At 43.6% G+C, this 22,867-nt stretch overlaps 1 protein-coding gene across 1 annotated transcript; it reads right to left on the bottom strand.

The window, feature by feature from the left end:
* Positions 1 to 5,321: 5,321 nt before the first annotated feature.
* Positions 5,322 to 13,954, bottom strand: LOC109511444 (protein-glutamine gamma-glutamyltransferase 2-like). Its single transcript, XM_019862562.1, has 15 exons — positions 13,831 to 13,954; positions 13,589 to 13,756; positions 13,190 to 13,423; positions 12,473 to 12,591; positions 12,143 to 12,271; positions 11,819 to 11,996; positions 11,541 to 11,679; positions 11,348 to 11,451; positions 10,756 to 10,898; positions 10,581 to 10,680; positions 10,039 to 10,184; positions 9,601 to 9,730; positions 7,107 to 7,267; positions 5,974 to 6,110; positions 5,322 to 5,883 (listed from the first exon to the last, which is right to left on the bottom strand). Exons 1-15 carry the CDS (start codon positions 13,841 to 13,843, stop codon positions 5,739 to 5,741), a joined length of 2,046 nt encoding a protein of 681 aa, XP_019718121.1. The 5' UTR covers positions 13,844 to 13,954; the 3' UTR covers positions 5,322 to 5,738.
* Positions 13,955 to 22,867: the final 8,913 nt, after the last annotated feature.

The raw sequence follows: 22,867 nt of genomic DNA, 5'->3' as shown, positions 1-22,867 counted from the left end.
TCTTGCTGTCCGAATGATGAAGACCTTGTCAGACAGCGTGACTTTTGCGTGGAAACCCCCTTTTGGCGAGAGATGGCTGCCCGCATATCCGGTGCGATTCAACCTTTCAATTCAAATAATAACGTCCATCTGCTGGCGACTCACTCATGAGACCGCACTCCTTTTCCAGTGGCAAAAACACAAGACCTGTGTGTGTGTGTGTGTGTGTGTGTGTGTGTGTGTGTGTGTGTGTGTGTGTTTTCGCAGCAGGTGGAATGAGATGATGTATGAGAGCTCTTCAGCTGCCACACTCCATCGCCTCTCCGGTGGACGCCATCTTTGACAATTTGTCCCCCCCCCCCCACGCCCACCCCACCACTGTGGCGTAAACGCTTTTGATGAAGTGTCAGGTGAGGGATCCAACCTGACGCGCAGACAACGAGGAAGCGTCACGCTAAGACTTGGAATATAATAAAGTGTCTCTGAGTAACTTTCCCCTGAGGCCAAATCTGTTAATTTTCTAATTTATGATGCAATTTCTGTTTTTTCTTTTGATTTTTCTATGAAAATGATTTTGTCATTTTCTCATTGTGATGTAAAAATGTTATAGTGAGATGACTTTTTCCCTAAATAGTTGGACTTCATGACATTTTTTTTCATTGTACAAAGTTGATCTTGTAAAATGACCTTTTTTTTTAATTTCAACGTAATGATTTTTTCTTCAAAGATTTGAACATTCATTCTCGAAATTTTGGTTTCATTCAGTTAGTACCATGTCTTTTTTCTTCATTTCGTTCAAGTTAGGGTAACTCGTTTTTTTTTCTCAAATTACATTTTCCTTTTTCTCATAACCTTGTGGAATTTATTCTCGTGGCTTCGTTTCTCAAGATTATAACATTCTTTCTTTTCAACATTTGACCTTTTTCTTGAAACCTCACCCCCAGGCCCCCCCCCACCATAATATTTAGACTTTACTCTCTTGATATTGGCTGCTTCACATTTTCGCAAAAGCAGATTTTTTCAGCGCTGATCACAGCATCTTGTGTGCTTGCATTAAAACGTGTTGCGCGGATCCGCCGCGGCCTTTATTTGCAACAAAGCAATCTCTGGCGCAGTCACAATATGCAAGCTTCTGTCCAATTAGATATCCTCCCGTCTCGCTGTGTGTCATTCCAATGAATGTTTTCCTCATCTGTCTGCTTTGCATATAAATTGCTAAAACGCGCTTTTGTAACGGCTGTCAAACAGCGCTATTTCGACGTTAGCAGCAGACGCCCATGAGGCAACAAATATGGCTCGCGCATATACAGAATGAACACCAGGGGCATGTACTAAGTACTTCTATAAAGTTAAAACAAAATAGCTCAAATACGGGGCTCATAGCTTTCAACCCTTTCATGCAACCTGTCAGCTGATAAAGTGATAAGCTGTCCACTGTTGTAACCTCTGTCCCTAAAAGGGTTAATGGAGTCTTAATACTATTGATGTCAAAGACTAGTCATTGTCTAATTTTATGTCTTACTGACCGTATTTTCGTCTCTGTGTTGTCATGACAAAAAAACAAATAAATAAATAAGAAAATTTGACTTTTTTAAATAGATAATGAATAGGATGAAATCGTTTCCCTGTGGAGCTCCACTGATGGACAATGTTGTTATGTATGTAAAATTACGATTTTTAAAAATGTTACAGCTGCTCATGGCGTACATATGAGAAGTATTTAATATGATTATGTTATTTCTTTAGTATTACGATTTTTTTTTTTTCTTGCAACAGTGATTCCCCCACCCTCCGCACAAAATGACAACTTATACCTGTGCAGAATTTTCCCGACATTTGAATTTTCGTCTCTTATTTCCACTGTGGTCTCATTTTCATAAGACACACAAGGTCGCTTCAGTCAAATTGTTTATTTTAATTGGAAGGTGTCAGCCAAAAGGCTTGTTGTGAATCTTTCAATCAAGTTAAACATGCTAATTACCAGAACCGCCTTTGTGCATTGCAGTATTTGCACAATGATTTTCGCACAGAAACACAAACGAGAGCAAGGTTGTCTTTGATGAGTGAAATTCTTGCCTTTTGGGAAATGACACAACAGCAAGGGGCGAAAGCAATCACATGGAAGCTTTAATTAAGTGTAGGAGCGGAGCTGTTCGCCCCACGAAAACAAAGAATCTTAAGTGCTTCATCATCTTGGAGAGCTCATACAGCTTTAATGATGAATTGGCTGATCACACAACACTGAAATGAGCTTGCTGCTATTTACTGCTGGTGCCGCGGCTGCTATTCCAAGACGCACACTCTCGTGAACTTTAACACTCTCACATGCACAAGCTGACTCACACAGAGTCTCTTTTCCACAGTGGCAATAGGGCTGCACGATTATGGGGGAAAAAAAATAATCATCACAATTATTTGGATTGAGACCGAAATCAGTATGATTAAAACAATCATCCAATCATTTCAAAACTTAGTATTTATTTGACGACTGAAGTTCAACTCCTCAAAGCTATCATCATCGCCTCATGTCCATTCAGCCCCACATGCTGAGCACTTTATTCTTGAACACGCTATTCTTTTTGTAAAGTACCTTAATTACCGGGCAGACCGGTGGTCGACTGGTTAGCAGGTCGGCCTCACAATGTAGAGATTCGATTCCGACTCCAGCCTTCCTGTGTGGAGTTTGCATGTTCTCCCTGTGCCTGTGTGGGTTTTCTCCAGGTGCTCCAGTTTTCCTCCTTACATTCCAAAAACATGCGTGGCAGGTTAACGGAGCACTCTAAATCGGCCCGAGGCGTGAGTGCGCGCGCATGATTGCTTGTCTATGCTTGCTCTGCGATTGGCTGGCAACCGGTTCAGGGTGTCCTCCACCTCCTGCCCGAAGACAGCTGGGATAGGCGAATCAGAAAATGGATGGATGGACCTAAATGACCTTGGAAATATCCTTTGAGTTTCGAGCCTCTTGCATTTTCATTCTGCTACATTCACACCTGCTACATCATTAGCGTATTTGTATCTTATTTTCACAAGTCTTGGGACTTAGTGGGCTAACCTGAGACCTTGGGGGTTGTAAATCGATGTGTCCTTAAATTTTGAGGAAAGGAAAGTTCCTTGAATCCTTGAAGAGTCATTTTAATATGACTTGAAAGGACAACGCGAAAATAAATCAGAAAGAAAGTCAACTAAGAAGAGAGTAAAACAATACCAACGAAAAAACAAAACGCGTTTCGGCCTTTAGGGGGCAGTGTGGTGACGTGCATGGATGAAGGAAGAATGAGAATATCATAAATTGAAATCATTTTTTACAGGTGGGAGGAATTTGTGCTTTTGAGTAGTGCTCGCTTACCTGCGGGTATGTGTTTCCACAGCGTTTGTATGTTATTGGAAGGGCTATCATTCCCTCGGTAGATGCTAATTTCCCGTTGAGTTGGGGTCCTCCATTGACTTTAGCATTAGCGCTGACAATGTTTTAAAAACAAAGTATGTTTTGAATTTAACTGCACAATGTGTTGAAATCTTGTAGTTGTGTGTTTAATTCTACACCAATCCCTAACTAGGGTGGCATTAAACGGCATCTTGCATGCCCGTTGTCAGCAGAATCACATCCGATACGCAGCTGCTACTCAGGCAATATGGTGCATTCAGGCTACCTTCACAATGTCGGGAATTTGTAAACGTACCGCGCCGTTCTGCAAATGAATCGTTTTTCTTCCATGATAATGTTTTAAAGTTCGAGAAAAGCCAAAATCGAAATCACGATTTAGATTTCTTTTCATCGTCCAGCCCTTACTTATACACAAACTTTCACAAGCGCTATCTCTTACACACACTCACACCCAAAGTTTCAGTCGCTCTCTCACGTGCACACGGTACGTCACTCAGGTTCTCATAAGCATGCACTGTCACACGCTCACACAAACTGAGCACACACTCACATTCAATTGTGCTCACTCTCACATCCACACTTTATCTCACATATGCACTCTATTTCTCTATCGCACAAACACCTCAGACACGCTCTCTATCTCTTGCGCACGCGCACACACACACACACACACACACACACACACACACACACACACACACACACACACACACACACACACACACACACACACACACGGGTTCACACACACTCTCTCACACTAACACAATGCATGTTTGTTTTTCCTGCTTTCACCAGCTATCTCATTGCCTTTTATTCAGACTCATTCTCACTTCTCTTAGAAGTTGTCTTTGAAGACATTGCAGTGCCGTCGCTCTCCTCTTGTTCATATTTCTCCTCCAGATATTCATTTGACACTCGTGTGTGTGTCTGTGTGTGTGTGTGTGTGTGTGTGTGTGTGTGTGTGTGTGTGTGTGTGTGTGTGTGTGTGTGTGTGCGTGTGTGTGTGTGTCTGTGTGTGAGTGTGTGTGTGTAAGTGTCCCCATGCCCTTGTGAGGTGTATTCAGCTGTGTATGCTTTCAGTAATTAGCGAGGCGGCATTCCGAATAGTTGTCAGGCAGCTTCGGTCTTTATCACTACCCAGAGGGCCCCCCCCCCCACACACACACACACACACATACACTTGCACACACATACACACACATACACACGCTTACATACACACAGACAAGATAACATGCTGTTCTTTTAACCAATGACCAAATTCTTGCGCATCTGCTTTGCTTTGAAAACTTCAGTCATACATTCGAGAAATGTTTCAAATTAAACAATTCAGTTGAAAATCTTCACATCTGATCATAATGGCTGATCAATAGGAACCCACTGAGGACTGGATTCATGCTTTCCTCTTCAAAATCAAATTGGGAAAGAAAAAAAAAATATTAAAGTTCAATTTCAATTTGAGTCTGCAAGTGTTTGGACGTGAGATGTGGTCTACAGCAGCTCCGGCGCCAGTGTGCTCATTGTGTGGAGGTGTTTAACTGCTCTCTCGAGTATTCAATAAAAGCCTGAAAAGAGCATTGGTAACTCCTTCCCATATGCGAGGGCATTACAGAAACTTTTTTTTTTTTTTTTGTGACGATACCCTGTACACAGATTGAATAAAATGCTTCTGAGTCATTTCCAAAATGCGTCCATTAGTATGTGTGATGCCATGTGGGTCAGGGAGGCTGTGCGTTGCGCTTGCTGGCGTGCGCATTGTGTTTGTTCACTCATGCAGGAAAGCCTCGGCCTTAGCGTAGCCGGCTGGTGAAATAGGTCTTGTGCGTGCGTGCATGTTTGCGTCGCGCCGTTACACTCGGAAGAATGCAGTTACGTTGTTCGTATACATGGCTGTCACTCAGAGAATATTTGCGGCAGAAATGTCGGAGCTGCAGAAGAAGAATCCAGTTGACGATGAGATACCCAAGCATGCGTTTATGACTTTCAACTGTATTGACAGAGTATCAGGAAAACAACAACAGACACTATAGTGGAGCCGGGAGGGAGAGCCGTTTCCAAAGAGGCTACTTAGAAGCGCTCTTTTCACAAGCGCACACACGCAGACATACAAACTTTTCATTTTTTAAAAATCCCGCAATTTGTGATCGTGGCTTTGTTATCTCGGATTAGTCTGATTAAAATCCCCGCGCCAAGCAAACGTGTCAAACGATTATAGGCAAGCAAGCTATTTGAAGACGAAATCAACTGCCTCCTGGTAGAGTGACAGCTCGTTGTTCATGCGATCGAGACGGAAGCGTCCTTCGAGGCCAAATGACTCAACTGGTGACTGATTCTACTTCCGACTCGATTTCTATGATTCCATTTCGCTCCTTCATTTGCGAACCATCACTGTAGCATCTCCCTTCGCGTCTTTGATCCCATCTGAGAAGAAGTCAACCAGAAGTTTCCTGACGCCAGTCCGAAATGGGATGAAGGCGAGTTTGACGAGCGCCTTCTGGCCGGGGCCGATGTCGGAGCTGAAAGACAGAAAAAGTGTTTTAGATGTCGAATGAAAGATGACGGAATGAAAGATGACGGCTAATGAAGCGCATCGAGTCTGTACTTACTTCACCTTGACCTCAGTGGAAGCCAATAGGCCGGCCCCCTCCACGTTGAAAACGCCCCCCTTCAGAGGCACCTTGAGAGGGTTGGTGAAGGAGATGGAGCAGGTTGCTTGCTGTCCTTGATAAGTCTTGCCACAAACCTGAAGAGAGACGATTGAACAACGATCGAAAAGCCCATAGGTAGACCATTTTGTTATGGTCATAAAGAATGGGCAGCAGGAAAAGAATTGTCAACTGATTATTTGATCCAAAAAAGATATATTGTGATGTTGAATGTCAATGGATAAAAAAAAGTTGTATTACATTTATTTATCCATCCATCCATTTCCTGAACTGTTTTATCCTCACAAGGGTCGCGGGGCATGCCGGAACCTATCCCAGCCGTCTTCGGGCAGTAGGCGGGGGACACCCTGAACGGTTGCCAGCCAATTGCAGGGCACACATAAGTGAACAACCATCCGCGCTCACACTCACACCAAGGGACAATTTGGAGTGTGCAATCAGCCTGCCATGCATGTTTTTGGAACGTGGGAGGAAACCGGAGTACCCGGAGAAAACCCACGCAGGCCCGGGGAGAACATGCAAACTCCACACAGGAAGAAGGCCTGAGCCGGGATCGAACCCACGACCTCTGCATTGTGAGGTCGACATGCTAACCACTGGAGCCCCAGGCCGCCCGACTTTTATGAATTTTATAATTCAATATTTTAAAGTTAAATATGATACGAGCCACTTCGTAAAATAAAAAATTTAAGATAAAAAGATATCACAAGAAAACGAGCAACTTGTTTGCTTTGTCACTGGTAACACAAAGGTCAGATGTCGAATTTGTTGTTGTTTTGAGTTTGGGATTTTTACTACACTGCATGGGTTTTCTCCGGGTGCATGGCAGGCTGATTGAACACTCTAAATTGTCTCTAGGTGTGAGCGTGAGCATAGATGGTTGTTCGTCTCTGTGTGCCCTGCGATTGGCTGGCAACCGGTTCAGGGTGTCCCCCGCCTACTGCCCGAAGATGGCTGGGATAGGCCCCAGCACCCCCTGCGACCCGTGTGAGGATAAGCGGATCGGAAAATGGATGGATTTTTACTACAAGTGAAATGACGACCACAGTTGCATGTTGCCTGCGTGCGCTCACCTCAACAAGGACTTGAGGCATGACAGGTGACATTCTGCCCATGGCCATGATGGGTCTCCTCAGTCCCTCGGCTGCCAACAATGCTGTCATCTTCAGTTGTTGCTGTCCGGAGATGTACTTGACATAGTCGTCGAAGCCCACTCGCACCACCTCCTTGTGAACTGGACACATTTTGGTGAAGGTCAAAAGTGGGGAGAAAAAGGCGCAGGACAATTTTCAATTTTTTTTTTTTTCCTTGGTTGGCGCGCACAGAAATCTGCTTGGTTTCCCTCTGCACCATCCCAAGGTGGATACCGTTGTACGTTTCTGCTGTGACTGCCATGTTCAGACGAACGTCGGCGTTTTTTCCTCCGTCGTTCATCAACTGCACAAAAGAATCATTTGGTAAAATGTAATTTGGAATCATTTGCCAGACTGTGCATGACCATCTCCAGAGTGCACCAAAAATATTTTCTCACTCTTCATGTGCCTATTACTCATATTGTATTTTTTTTTTTTTTTTACTTGTTTGTGTTTCAGATGCAGTAACTAATTTTGCCCCGAAAACTGATCACCGCCCAAATTTTTGTGAGTGGTCTTTAGGACGAAAAGCCAGTCAAAAAAGTGAATGTTTTTTTGGGGAAAGCCCATGAAAGCTAAAAATACGAAACAACAATACGTTGTGTGCCATACCTCGACAACAATGTCGACATCTGATCCAAACACAAGTTTTCCGGGTTTGACGCTCAACAAAAATTTCTCTGATTCCGGCCTCTCGGGGGACGGCTCTCTGATTGCACGCTGAGCTTTTGCGTACACCTCTCTCGCGTTCACGGAGCCTGATGAAGAAAATTAATCAGCCCTTGATAATTAAACCGCGGCTACGGTGACGTGACATTTGAAGACACGCTGCAGTTTGGAAGCAAATTGGACACTGAGTGGAAAGTGATCTCGCACCAAAACGCTACACCACCAGTAGTCTGCTGCTGAAATGAATCCACCCGTTTACCGGCACAAGAAAAAGTTCAGGGCCTAGCCCGGATGATTTAGGATGAATGGGGCACAAGACAATTAAAATATGCAAAAATAAAATGTACGATTGGCTCATATGAAGTTTATACAGCGTGCGCACCTTTGGATACGTGCGCTTATTGTATGAATGAAAACTGACGCAGAGCCGAAATATGTGCGTGATCTGTTTGTCCATGTTGAAAAATGAGTCATTTTTGGCTAACCTTCAGGATATTTGTATTGTTGAGTGACATCGTCTCTGTGATTGCCAAAAACACTTTTGGTGCTGATGTTCTTGCCGATGCTGAACTGGTCCACTCTGATCTGTAAACAACAAAGGCTCATCGTTTTCAATAAAATGCGTACGAGGTTTTCTTGAGGGAAAACGAGGGGGGCCACCTTTTGATGCTGGCCGTCTTTTCGGACCATCCAGTGGATGATGTCAGCGTTCACCTCCGCAAATACAAACGGAGCGTCATACTTGATGCCCAGATTTCCCTCCTTGATGGCCTTAACAGGACATGGACCACAGCGGAAGTCACCTAACAATCAAAAGGTCATTTCGGCATCAAATTTGAAGCAATCTTGATGATGTCTATGAATTTTGGTCAAGTAAATGATGCCAGCCAATCGCAGGGCACACAGAGACCAACAACCATCCGCGCTCACACTCACACCTAGGGACAATTTGGAGCATTTTGTGAACCTGCCATGCATGTTTTTGGAATGTGGGAGGAAACCGGAGTACCCGGAGAAAACCCATGCAGGCCCGGGGAGAACATGCAAACTCCACACAGGAAGAAGGCCTGAGCCGGGATCGAACCCACGACCTCTGCATTGTGAGGTCGACATGCTAACCACTGGAGCCCCAGGCCGCCCGACTTTTATGAATTTTATAATTCAATATTTTAAAGTTAAATATGATACGAGCCACTTCGTAAAATAAAAAATTTAAGATAAAAAGATATCACAAGAAAACGAGCAACTTGTTTGCTTTGTCACTGGTAACACAAAGGTCAGATGTCGAATTTGTTGTTGTTTTGAGTTTGGGATTTTTACTACACTGCATGGGTTTTCTCCGGGTGCATGGCAGGCTGATTGAACACTCTAAATTGTCTCTAGGTGTGAGCGTGAGCATAGATGGTTGTTCGTCTCTGTGTGCCCTGCGATTGGCTGGCAACCGGTTCAGGGTGTCCCCCGCCTACTGCCCGAAGATGGCTGGGATAGGCCCCAGCACCCCCTGCGACCCGTGTGAGGATAAGCGGATCGGAAAATGGATGGATTTTTACTACAAGTGAAATGACGACCACAGTTGCATGTTGCCTGCGTGCGCTCACCTCAACAAGGACTTGAGGCATGACAGGTGACATTCTGCCCATGGCCATGATGGGTCTCCTCAGTCCCTCGGCTGCCAACAATGCTGTCATCTTCAGTTGTTGCTGTCCGGAGATGTACTTGACAAATTTTCATTTTTTTTTTTTTTTTTTTTTTTACATGCTACAACCTTGGTTGGCGCGCACAGAAATCTGCTTGGTTTCCCTCTGCACCATCCCAAGGTGGATACCGTTGTACGTTTCTGCTGTGACTGCCATGTTCAGACGAACGTCGGCGTTTTTTCCTCCGTCGTTCATCAACTGCACAAAAGAATCATTTGGTAAAATGTAATTTGGAATCATTTGCCAGACTGTGCATGACCATCTCCAGAGTGCACCAAAAATATTTTCTCACTCTTCATGTGCCTATTACTCATATTGTATTTTTTTTTTTTTTTTACTTGTTTGTGTTTCAGATGCAGTAACTAATTTTGCCCCGAAAACTGATCACCGCCCAAATTTTTGTGAGTGGTCTTTAGGACGAAAAGCCAGTCAAAAAAGTGAATGTTTTTTTGGGGAAAGCCCATGAAAGCTAAAAATACGAAACAACAATACGTTGTGTGCCATACCTCGACAACAATGTCGACATCTGATCCAAACACAAGTTTTCCGGGTTTGACGCTCAACAAAAATTTCTCTGATTCCGGCCTCTCGGGGGACGGCTCTCTGATTGCACGCTGAGCTTTTGCGTACACCTCTCTCGCGTTCACGGAGCCTGATGAAGAAAATTAATCAGCCCTTGATAATTAAACCGCGGCTACGGTGACGTGACATTTGAAGACACGCTGCAGTTTGGAAGCAAATTGGACACTGAGTGGAAAGTGATCTCGCACCAAAACGCTACACCACCAGTAGTCTGCTGCTGAAATGAATCCACCCGTTTACCGGCACAAGAAAAAGTTCAGGGCCTAGCCCGGATGATTTAGGATGAATGGGGCACAAGACAATTAAAATATGCAAAAATAAAATGTACGATTGGCTCATATGAAGTTTATACAGCGTGCGCACCTTTGGATACGTGCGCTTATTGTATGAATGAAAACTGACGCAGAGCCGAAATATGTGCGTGATCTGTTTGTCCATGTTGAAAAATGAGTCATTTTTGGCTAACCTTCAGGATATTTGTATTGTTGAGTGACATCGTCTCTGTGATTGCCAAAAACACTTTTGGTGCTGATGTTCTTGCCGATGCTGAACTGGTCCACTCTGATCTGTAAACAACAAAGGCTCATCGTTTTCAATAAAATGCGTACGAGGTTTTCTTGAGGGAAAACGAGGGGGGCCACCTTTTGATGCTGGCCGTCTTTTCGGACCATCCAGTGGATGATGTCAGCGTTCACCTCCGCAAATACAAACGGAGCGTCATACTTGATGCCCAGATTTCCCTCCTTGATGGCCTTAACAGGACATGGACCACAGCGGAAGTCACCTAACAATCAAAAGGTCATTTCGGCATCAAATTTGAAGCAATCTTGATGATGTCTATGAATTTTGGTCAAGTAAATGATGCCAGCCAATCGCAGGGCACACAGAGACCAACAACCATCCGCGCTCACACTCACACCTAGGGACAATTTGGAGCATTTTGTGAACCTGCCACGCATGTTTTTGGAATGTGGGAGGAAACCAGAGTACCCGGAGAAAAGCCACGCAGACACAGGGTGAACATTCAAACTCCAAACAGGAAGGGCGGAACTGGAATACAACCCACGACCTCAGCCCCGGCCATTTCAGCATGATAGTCAAATGGAAGCTGCCCAACCGAAGCGTCAGTTGGTTTCAGTTGGAATCAGCAACGAATCGTCACTGCGACTAAGTCAGAAATGGCCAGAATCTCCTTACTCAGGTCACACAAAAAAAAAAAAAAATGGGCTGTACCGTCACTCAATTCTTGAGGGGTTGGGTCCAAAACCTGCCAGCCGTCATTTCCCTGTGGGAGGTCATCTCTCCTCATCCAGGCCTCAACCCAACAGTGAAAGTTCCTAAAAGAAGAGTTTGAGAGACGCGTGAATGATAAATGACATCAGAACAAACGAGAGGATCTTTTTTTTTTTTTTTTGCTGCGTCCTACCATGAGCTGTCTGAGCGTCCTTTTTTAATAATCTTCAGGTCTTCATCGACCAGGTAGTCCAAAGAAAGGTTTCCGTCGGTGTCATGGGCAGAATCAAAGTTGGTAATGTTGCGTGCTGGGATTCCCAGGCAGCGCAGTACTGTACGAAGAGCAAACAAAAATCCCATAACACTAAACCTTGAAAGAAACCGTGCCTTTCCATTGTACAACATGCAAATAGCAGCTTTCAGGCTTCTCCAAATGCTAAGGTGACAACGCCAGACGCCTGGATGGCTCACTTGTAGTGGTGACAGCAGCAAAGACCCAGCACTGGCCGTATTTGACCTGCCTGGCTCCGCCGTCGCTCCACTTTTGGAGGATGGAAACGCTGCCTATCCATCTGTAAGGCGCCACTCCGTCAGAGTACGGCTCCTCCCAGCGGCCTTGCAACACACCCCTGTCGCGATTGGCATTCACCTGGACGCACATATCGGATGGTTCGTTTTCATCGTACTTTGACGTCTCATTTTGTTCTAGGCAACCATAAATGAATGCTCATGTTCTTTTTTGGGGAGATATGTGTGTGTGTGTGTAGGGGGGGGGGGGTTCCTCATTGTCATCACCATGGCAGTGACAACCCTGCTGACGTAGACGGGGTCATATCTTTGCTTCAGGTCTTTCTTCGAGTCTCTTATGGCCTCACTGGAGTTGTCCAGAATTTCAAAACAAATGTCCATCACCTTGTCCTCAAACTGCACACACACACACACACACACACACACACACACACACACACACACACACACACACACACACACACACACACAGTACACATGAATACGACGCACACAAACAGGTCATCTGTGTGTGTGTGTGTGTGTGTGTGTGTGTGTGTGTGTGTGTGTGTGTGTGTGTGTGTGTGTGTGTGTGTGTGTGTGCGCGCGTGTGTGTACCTGTCCAAAGTTCCAACGTCTCTGAGTGATGGCGTCCCAATTGTCCATGTAAATGATGCCATTCTCATTCATAATATACTCCTGATTGAGCATCTCATCAGCAAGATACACTGCATCATCTGTGGCACACACACACACACACACACACACACACACACACACACACACACACACACACACACACACACACACACACACACACACACACACAAACACACAGACACACAGATAGATAGATGCTTTTAAAAAAATATTAGAATAGGTTTCGATTTAATGTGTCAGTGCATCGAATCCATGTCATCATTCCACTTTCAAATCTACGGAGCTACGTATTGCATCGTCTTTTATTGGAGGGATACATCTTTGGAGGAAATGCCACAATTTCATTCCTCGGTGAGTCAGACGACAGCAAGACGCTCTTTGCATCTTACCGCCTCGAACGGAGCCGTATCATCTCGAATGGAAGCGTGATCCCGCTGAATCGAAGCGAATGGAACCATTCCGCTTCAAAAATCCAACCGTCTTTGAATCGTATCGCATCCTTTGAGATGCATATCAAATCATCTTTCATCCGAGCCGCGCACACCCCTCGCTACATACGCACGCATGTATACCCCCCACCAGACGTGGTGCAAAACGTCATGATCGGCAAAATCAAAAGCAACGATCCAAATGCAAGTCGTTACAGTTGACAACTCGCGGCCGTGACGTATTCACCTTTGCACCACGGGTTATAGAGCAGGTGGAACTTGGTCCTCGCGTCGGCATCCAGCACGCGTCCGGTCGCCGAGCACACCAGCGACACAGCCAGACGGTGAGGGCCGACGATGGCGTCCGCCGGGCTGTACAGAGTCAGCAGAAGTTCATCGTAGGCTCTCCGCTGGGTAAACCACCAATCGCTGCTTGCGCCTTTCTCCGTCTTCACGCTGATCGTGACCTCCTCTCGCTTGCCTAAAGAAACAACAAGTGAAAATGATAGTCAGGTAAAACAACCTCTGGATCCACCTGTGGCCATTCATACAAAAGAACATCCGTGCTCGAGTCGACGGCAGACAACGTACCCAACAAATGGCTGACCCGCTCACTGCGGCCACTTCGAGATCAGGCTTTACTCACCAAGATGGAGGTCCAAAGCCACCGTGCATTGGCGCACATCCTCGGAGCACTGCACCGAAATGGCGAAGGACTGACCCCTGCGCACAATCAAGCGCTTGAGGTCGATCTCTCGGGTGCGGTGAGCCGAGTTGTTCTCACGGCATCTCGGGTCCACGGCCACAATCGTAACTAAAGACAAGATGATGTTCGATAAGCAATACGTTTTATGAACAAGAGAGATACAGTGATGGATGGAGACTCACTTCTGTTTGCCATGGCGGGTCGTTTTGGTGAAAAAGTTTGCGTCTTCAAGTCGTGTCACCCACTTGTCTCGCAGCGCGTCCCGGTTGTTTATTTATACAGCACAGGGCTGACCCTCCCACAATCTAAAACATATTCCTCGACACTCCAATATCCCCCCCACCCCTCCCAGAAACCTTGCTAAGCTTGGTGCTCGTTCATTTTAGTCAGTGTATGGTATTTACATTATATAGCAATTCTTTCTGGATGTTATACATTTACCCAGAAACTACCGCGATAAATGAGAGTATTGTTTTTTGTTTTTTTTTCTGTGTTGCTTTTGAAATGCCACTGATAGATTGATGATGTTTGAACAAAAATATTTTTTCAGTTCTCAAGGATATGGAAATGTAGAACAGTAAAATATTTTGGATAAATGAAAATGAAAGGCAGCCCAGTGGTCCAGTGGTTAGCAGGTCGGCTGCACAGTGCAGAGGTACCGGGTTCAATTGCAGCTCCGGATTCCTTTTGTGGAGTTTGCATGTTCTCCCCGGGCCTGCGTGGGTTTTATCCGGGTACTCCGGTTTCCTCCCACATTCCAAAAACATGAATGGCAGGCTGATTGAACCCTCTAAATTGTCCCTTGGTGTGAGTGTGAGCGTGGATGGTTGTTCCAGGGTGTCCCCTGCCTACTGCCCGAAGACGGCTGGGATAGGCTCCAGCACCCTCGACGACCCTTGCGAGTGTGAGAATAGGCAGATTGGAAAATGGATGGATGGATGGAAATGAAAATGTAATTAAATGAGAAAGACTCGGGCTCTGTTTTTTTTTTTTTGTTTTTTTTTGTAAGAGCAGCATTCAACAAATATTAACACATCACATACGCCACGCATACTATCTGTCGTGGCAAGATAAAATGACATGTCAAATATGTCTTTTATTTCCTTCCTTTCCCCCTTCCTTCCTGAACAATTTATCTTTATGTTTCGATTTTTTTCTGTCAAGAATGTTATAACAGGACAGTTTTAGTACTGGATTAGTTTTTGTATTTTTTAATGTATGGAGTAATTGTCGAGCGTAAGATTCAAAAAAAAAAAAGAAAGCTCAAGTATTGTGTTGTATGAAACTAAGCAAACTACAATCCTCAAAGGACTGTTTGACCTTCCTTCTTCTGTACAAAACGTACGGCAATATCAAAATAAACACATTTAAAACAAGCCCTGAGAGCTCGGGGATGATATTAATTGAGAAAAACGAAAATGAAGGACATTCTTGCGATAGTTATTTTTTGTCCCTCCTCAAGCATTTCATTTTTATTTGGTTTCATAACTGTGTTTTCTTTTTCTTTTTTTTTCATTGTTAGCTTGAATTTGGTTCCAATGCATTTGTGCTAATACTCTAGACTTGGAGTCGTTTTAGTCAACGCAGCATCATCAGTCTTCACTTTCATATGACTTGCCATCTTCATGCAAGAGAAAAATACGGTTCATGCAGATAAGTATGAGACTTCACATTAATAGTTCTGCTGACAGTCTGCCCTGTTGATTTATTTGTTTTCGGTTTGGAATAGACTGAAATGAAACCAATGACTTCTGCTGTTAAATCTCTTTTTTTTTTCTTTTTACCTCATTTGACCCAACTTGCCTAAAAAATAATAATAATAATAAAAAAAACACACACACACACTCACACACAAATCATTTGTGTCAGCACCTACTGCAATGCCAAGATTAAAAAAGAGCTCACTATCTTTGTCGGTCGGTTACACTCGCTGATAAAAAGATAGATGTTATGTGTATTGCATGACACTTGTGATGGACATGTCAATGAAAACATCTGTTTCTATACTCCATACAGAGCAGCCACATAATTAGGTACAACATCACACAATCGATTGAGATCCAAATAAAAGAGCCGTATCAAATTCTAAATGGGCATTTTGGACACCTTCATATCCGTTCAGCAAGGCGATACACAATCATGACATAAAGTAAATATTTTTCTTAGTCAAAGTTGACACGTCACCAAGATGTTTATGCCGCACTAGACATTTACAGGGTGACAGCTGTTCTGTATGATTTCATTTTTTTACAAGGTCGTGGGCAGCTGTAGTCAAAGCTTACTTTTAGCTTAAGGTGGACCACGCTTGCGGTAGCGGATACGCTAATTAATTTATTTTTTTGAAGCGGCCCATAAATTCCTCAAATTGAGGTCGGACTCGGACTCGAAGTATGCGCTCACTATTTATGTTCACATTAACAAACAAGTTCTGAATCAACTCGAAATGTGTTACTCATTGTACTTTTGCCCCAAAAGGCATTATAGCCCAACAAGTGAAACATCTAATTTGAACAAAATGTTAAATGGTAACTGGAGTCCACTTATAGAGCGCTTCATCTTCATCATACATTTACAAAGCCACATTGACTTATCTTATTCAAATTTAGCGGAATGTAACTTACGTCGGCGCGTTTGACGCAAAGTATCAAACAGCAGCAGAAAGGTTTTGCTTTTTACTTTAAAATAGCTTACTTTCACCTCCACTATTCCACACCATACCCTGAACAACAGCACAACCAAGGATGTTTTTTTTTTTTTGGTCCCATTTTAAATCAATTTCTGTTGTTTTGTACAGGCCTCATCCTAGCTAGCATTAAGCTAGTTCGTCCCGGAAGCCGCTCTGTGGAATGGTTGTAGTGCAGTATGCTCTGTACCTGTATGTGCAAAAATGTCCGTTGTCAAAAGAGAGGGAACATTCGTCAGCACCCAACCCCGATATGATGACTATGACATGATATGTGATGTAGACCGTAAAAAAAAAAACTGGAAAAAAAGTACATGTAGTCTGATCACCTGTTTTTTTTTTTAACCGTAATGTTGACATTTATTTTTTTATTGTATCCTAAATACGTAATGTGAGTACAGGTATTCCGTTAGTCCCTAAACCTGATTATGATATTATATAAGACACATGTAATGCTGTGGCCAAAGCAATTTGGCAATTGAGTTATGAGCCTTTCTGCCACAATCTTGTTTTTTTTTTTTTTTGTGGGGTTTTTTGGGTCATAACTCTTTTTGTTAAAATGAATATGGCGAGGGCAAAATCTATATCTGACATTTGAAGAGGGAGAGCGGAGAGACGCTTGACGAAAATAAAGAAAAAGATGGACGCCCTCTGCAACAACTGAATGAGCGAGTTGAAAATAATCAAGACTTTAACACAGAGGCTTGAATGTTCTGATGAAAGAGTGAGCGAAGGACTAATGAAGATTTGAAATGAGGAAGTTCCTGGAAAAACAAGATACCCCCCCCCCACTGCCTCCATGCACTAATGCCCACACTTTATCATCCCCCCGTCCTACTCTCACACCGTAAATACTGCTTTTTTTTTTTAATTAAGCCTTGCACTTTCCCTTATCCCTTCCTAATTTTCCCAAGAAAAGTCACTTTTTATAAACTGTAAATCTGCATGGTGGTAGGCTCATAATCGTAATTATACTTCTTTATGAGAGAATTCTGAGGGCTGATTTGACAGCAGTTTTATAAGGTAATATTTCAAAGACATGAACTTTTCGGCTTTTATTAAGCATCTGCGAAGGTAGACGTGCAAGTGTGTGTGTGCTGGGGGGGGGTGGTTGAGGTCATTTTTATCCCATTGGCTTTCATTTTTTACAAATTCATTTGTTTGGCTAAATCTAGGCGAAATGGGCTATGTTATTTACCTGTGATAATTGGTTTTCCCCAAATGGGAATTTTCTTCACACACACACACACACACACACACACACACACACACACACACACGTACATACATGCACACATAAAGAATGAGTAATGGATGGTAAAACAACAACGATGCCATTTCAGATAGTGGCAAAATAAACAGACACACAGATGGATGTGTGAATGGAGTGACACACACACAAAGTTTATCCCAGGATATAAATATCCGACACAACATAAGGACTAATCAAACACACACATAATGGCTGTCACACAAATCCCGCATGATTTAGTCCCAGGTGTAATTTCATATTATTGGGAGGTGGCTATTTGCTGAAATTTTTGAGCAAAACCTTCCTCAAATATGCTGCTTGAGTAGCACATAACTCGTGAGTTCATACAGGCATGAGACATTTTTTTCAGTTGGCAGGAATGAATCAATTCTGGGCTTTTCAATTCACTTTCTCTTTGACTTTTTTTTTCCACAGGACTGAAAGCAAAAGGAGCAGCTTAAAAAAAAAAGAACACAGTCAAAATATTTCTCATATTTCTTTTGTGTGTCCAGTTAATTTTATTTTGGTTAAACGGTTGTTTGTTCATACTTGATGTAATACCGCTGTAGACCAACAGAGGGCGGCACACCGTAGTATGGGACGGTGTACTTGACTGAGAAAAATATCTTTTTAATATGTTCGAATATCAAGTAAAAGGCTCGAGGGGCTCAACTGGGGCTACACAGTTGTGTGTGTGTGTGTGTGTGTGTGTGTGTGTGTGTGTGTGTGTGTGTGTGTGTGTGTGTGTAAACTCTTGCTTTGGCATTGTGGAATTCCCTTGTGCACAAACACTATCCCACTTCTGTTACATCTCTGAAATTATTTCCAAGGGCGTAACAATTACCGGATGACTAAATCCTCCTATTCTGGACGATGCCGGTTTATACGGACCAGTAAAGAAAGGTGGAAACAAAGATCCCTGTTTTTAAAGGCAATGCGGAAGGGGCTACTGTTTACCTGTTCACTTTTCGGTTGCACTGTTCGAGCATTCCTGTATGACAGATGGCCAGAGTTTCTATGCTGCACCATGTTTCCAAATCTCAGCAGCTATTACTCAAAGCAATCATGGGCCAAAAGTGAGCTCCCACACTTTGGCTGTTTTTTTTTGTTTTGTTTTGTTTTTTCCAACGTCAGAGTTACAGCCAGAAAACACTTTGAATCATGGCGAGTGCTCTGAGGTCACGACGGGCCTTCTGGCCGCCGCACTGCCGCCATTGATATCCCATTTTGAAACGGTCCCACCTCAGCATCCACCGGAGAGCCCACAGTCTATTGTACCCGCAGGCTAAGTTATTATTGTCGCTGCCAATTTTTTACTGTTAAGCTGTGGAGTTGCTGGCAGTGAGGTCAGAGCCCCCACATCAATACTGTACATAGTCTACACATCGTATACGGCCCACAGTTGACCTCAGATACCAGAAATGCAGTCACTGGAGAGATGTAATAGAAACAGTTTGAAAAAGAGCAGAAACATTCCAAACAGAAACCAGGAAGGAAAGAATGAAAACACACTTTGCATCATGCCTGGATTTACACTACACAGTTCAAATGACACAATATTGATTTTTTTTTTTTAAATCTCAACTGGCACAATTGTAATATGTCTCATGGTAGCATGAATAGAAAATAGAAAAGTTTATTTCAGCTCATTGACGTGTTTGTAAGGTACTGATGCAGGACGGGGGTCCAAATAGCTGAGTTGTTAACGTCAATTTATTCTTATCTGAATGCGTGACGCCAATACGGTGACATGAACACACATTACAGACACACAAATGTCGCTACACAAAAAAAAAAAACCTACACAAAAAAATTTTCCATTAGGGCAGTGCGAAAGGGGTTAATGTTTACAAGCTTCAAGTCGGGTCCGGCTTTTATCGCTTCTCAACGACGGGCACCAGGTGCTACCTCTACTGGTGCAGAGAGTAATCCATTTACGATTTGCGCAACTTACGATTGTTTGTCATTGTTTACGGGACGGTCGTATTTCGCAAGCTAGGCTGTTTCGGGCTCCATTTATTTCACTAGCCGCTAAGCTCCAGTAAATTATGTCCGGCAAGAGAAGATCTCCTTTGTCCACGCAGAGCTATCAAATCGCAGACTTTTCTTCAACATACAAACACGGGTGTTAATTTCATTTAATTACACTTGTTGAAGGTCAATATGGACTTTTTAATAATACTGTTTCCTGTACTTGAAACGAAATTCCTGTTTTCACAAAGGCATGTCAGGCTTAGGTAAACTATATTCCAAAATCCCCTTCCATCTCAGCGGTTACATTCCAAACCACCCCTGCACACGCAGGCAAACGACCTATCACACCCACATCATCACAAATGGACAATTTAGTCTTCAGTGAACCTAAACATGCAAGTTTGAAGAATGTGGGAGGGAAGATGGAGGACCCAGTGAAAATATCATCCACTATGGGGACCTGAGATTCAATCCCAGGACCTATCAACTGTGAAGTGGACAAGCGAACCGCTATATCACCACGGTGCCCATATAATCAATCAAAGGTGGCGGCATGGCTCAGTGGTCGAGTCGTTTCCCAACCCAGACGTTGGTGGTTCCATCCCCCGGCCATTGGGACCATGTTGAAGTGTCCTTGAGCAAGATACTGAACCCCCAGTTGCTCCTGATGCCGCGTCATCAGCAGGTGAATGAGGCGACAGTGGAAAGCGCTTTGAGTACTCGAGGGAGAAAAACGATCCTTCAGTGACAGCCCATTCAGCATCCCAAATAAAAACGTTTTGTTTTGTTTTGTTTTTTTCTGAAACTTTGCAGCCACAGTATCATCTTTTTTTGTGTGGAGCCCACTTGTTGTCGTGATTCTGTTTGTGACCAACAGGTGGCACTGTAGGGCTCCCCCTGCAGCTGCACACCTGTTGGTCATTATGTAATTAGTAGTATAAAAAGACTCCCGCCCGACCACTTATTGTCGGGTCATTGTTTGGTTCTGTCAGGTTTGTTTCAGTCATGTTTCGGTCACTGTTATGTTTTAGCTTCAGTCATGATTTTTGTTTGCTACTTTGGACTTTGTTTTGGATTTAGTTTTCTCTATGTTTTAATACAATTTGTCAAGTACACCCTGCCCGTCCCTCTTGCCTGCTTTTTGGGGTCCACCACCACCTTGCAACGTGACACTTGTTACTAGGCGGATTTGATCGGGGCCCACTCATAACTGGCCCATTGGACAATTTAAAGACTTAGAACTTTTTTTAACCCTTTCAAGGACAGCGGTTACTACAGTGCACATCTTATCATGTTATCAGGTTACAGGGTGCATGAAAGGGTTAATTGAACTACTTAAATGTATTAAGTGTTACATGGTATTTAAATTTATTGAGGCACACTTCATCTATCGGCTGACCGAGCCGATGAATGCCAAGCCCTCTTCCTTCGCTCAGTTGAGCCGACTGTCACATGAATTTAAAAAAGAGCCAATTTCTTTTTTAAAACAGTCAAGGTCATCATATAGAAAAACAAATAAAGGTGAGGTGCAAATGGAACATGTCTGCTGCCAGTCATCCCGCTGGCTCTGATCCTTCTGATGTCCCTCAGTGGAGGGAGCAAGCAGGTAAAATCACGTGGTGGTGCTGATTGGCAGACGGGCCAGTCACTCAAGCCGCTTTGGCATTGTAGTCTGGTCCGGGAGGGGGTGCAAATGGGGGGTCTGTTTGGTGCCGAAATACCTCCAATCAGGCAGCAGCCAAACAATAACAATGTTTGATCACAAACGCAGCAAAGAAAAGGTACAGGGGGAGGTCGAGCGGGATACACACAGTTCAAGTGAAGATGTGTTGTGATGACTTTTTTTTTTTTTTTTTGGTAGGAGAAATGCATGTCTTTAAGGTTCTGCGGTCTCATCTGCGACGTCTCTTCCTCCTCCCTCTTCTTCGACTCTGACACAAGCCCTCTCACTACTCGACATGGCCTTCCACGTTCATTAGCATATAAATGACTCATGCAAACACACGCGCGGCAAGGCGACATAGCCAAGGCATTCACGCCGTCGCCTTGCAAGAGTGAAAGTCGTATATTAGGGTGTGTGTGTGTGTGTGTGTGTGTGTGTGTGTGTGTGTGTGTGTGTGTGTGTGTCGGCGGAAGCCTGATGAGAATGCTTTTAGGCTAATTACACTAGAGGATGAGGGTGCTGCTATTTAGATGAATTTACTTTTGAGCTCAGGTGGACCAACACATACAGATTCACTGTGCAGCGGGAGAGAATGCTATCATTTTGTGTGTGTGTGTGTGTGTGTGTGTGTGTGTGTGTGTGTGTGTGTGTGTGTGTGTGTGTGCGTGCGCGCGCGTAAAGAACATGGTGTTCTTTGGTTCGGCACTCGTCCTGGTTAATTAGTGATCTGACTGCCCTCCAAGAATTTTGTGAAAGAGGCAGAAGAGACAGCGCCTTCCATTTTTTTAAAGCCCCCCCACCACCCTACTCCCACCCTACAACTACTCAAATTTTAGCCAACAGCGCCCTCTGTGGCCACGCAGTGAAAAAAACACCCAAGTCAGATTGGTCCATAATAATACAGTATTATTACAGTATAATTACAGTTTTAGGCTCCGCAGACCCGCAACCCTTGCGAGGATAAAGCAGTTTGGATGGATGAAATTAACCTTAATATAAAATCTGTATGTATGTGTGTATGTATGTATGTATGTATGTATGTATGTATGTATGTATGTATGTATGTATGTATGTATTTGTTAGTTTTTAGGGCAGGCGAATCAAACTCATATTTGTCGTGGGCCACATTTTAATTACCGTTTCCCTTGGAGGGCCGTTATGACAACCCAAGTAAAAACGGTTTCTTCAACTATTGTTTAAGTTACTGTAGTGAGGGGTTTGGTTCCAAAAAATGCTTACAATATGTCTCTTGTTCATTACATATGATAATTTAAAATGCTGTTTGAGATTTTAACAAGCATCATGGAAGTTGACATGTTTGATTTGGTTTCACCGGCCACATAAAATGATGTGGCGGGCCCGATCTGGCCCCCGGGCCTTGAGTGTGACACCAGTGGTTTCGGGGGGGAAAAGGCTCTGCGTCATTTTTTTATGAACACTAAAGCTTACTACTAAACTGTATTTCAATGGTGTTGTCATGGTGGTACTTGTGGTTCTAAATACCTTTTGGGTGTTATTTTGTGTCAAAGTTTTGAGAACCACTTTTGTAATACACTATATCACATGAACTACTACTATTATTATTATTATTATTAAAAAAAACATTTTTACAAAATGTTCTCTCTCTTTAATAATGGTGTTGCACCG

The sequence above is a fragment of the Hippocampus comes genome, unplaced genomic scaffold (assembly GCF_001891065.2).
Source record: "Hippocampus comes isolate QL1 unplaced genomic scaffold, H_comes_QL1_v1.1 scaffold7, whole genome shotgun sequence".
In the NCBI taxonomy this organism is placed as follows: domain Eukaryota; kingdom Metazoa; phylum Chordata; class Actinopteri; order Syngnathiformes; family Syngnathidae; genus Hippocampus; species Hippocampus comes.
The sequence above is the reverse complement of the archived record's forward strand: the minus strand, read 5'-3'. Positions and strand labels throughout refer to the sequence as shown.

Bases quoted from the DNA above. Each gene is read 5' to 3' on its own strand.
- LOC109511444 (XM_019862562.1), bottom strand. The intron at 12,272-12,472 runs GTACACACACGC...GTGTGTGTGCAG, and splicing joins GACGTTGGAACTTTGGACAG to TTTGAGGACAAGGTGATGGA. The intron at 10,185-10,580 runs GTTAGCCAAAAA...TTTCTTCATCAG, and splicing joins ACAATACAAATATCCTGAAG to GCTCCGTGAACGCGAGAGAG.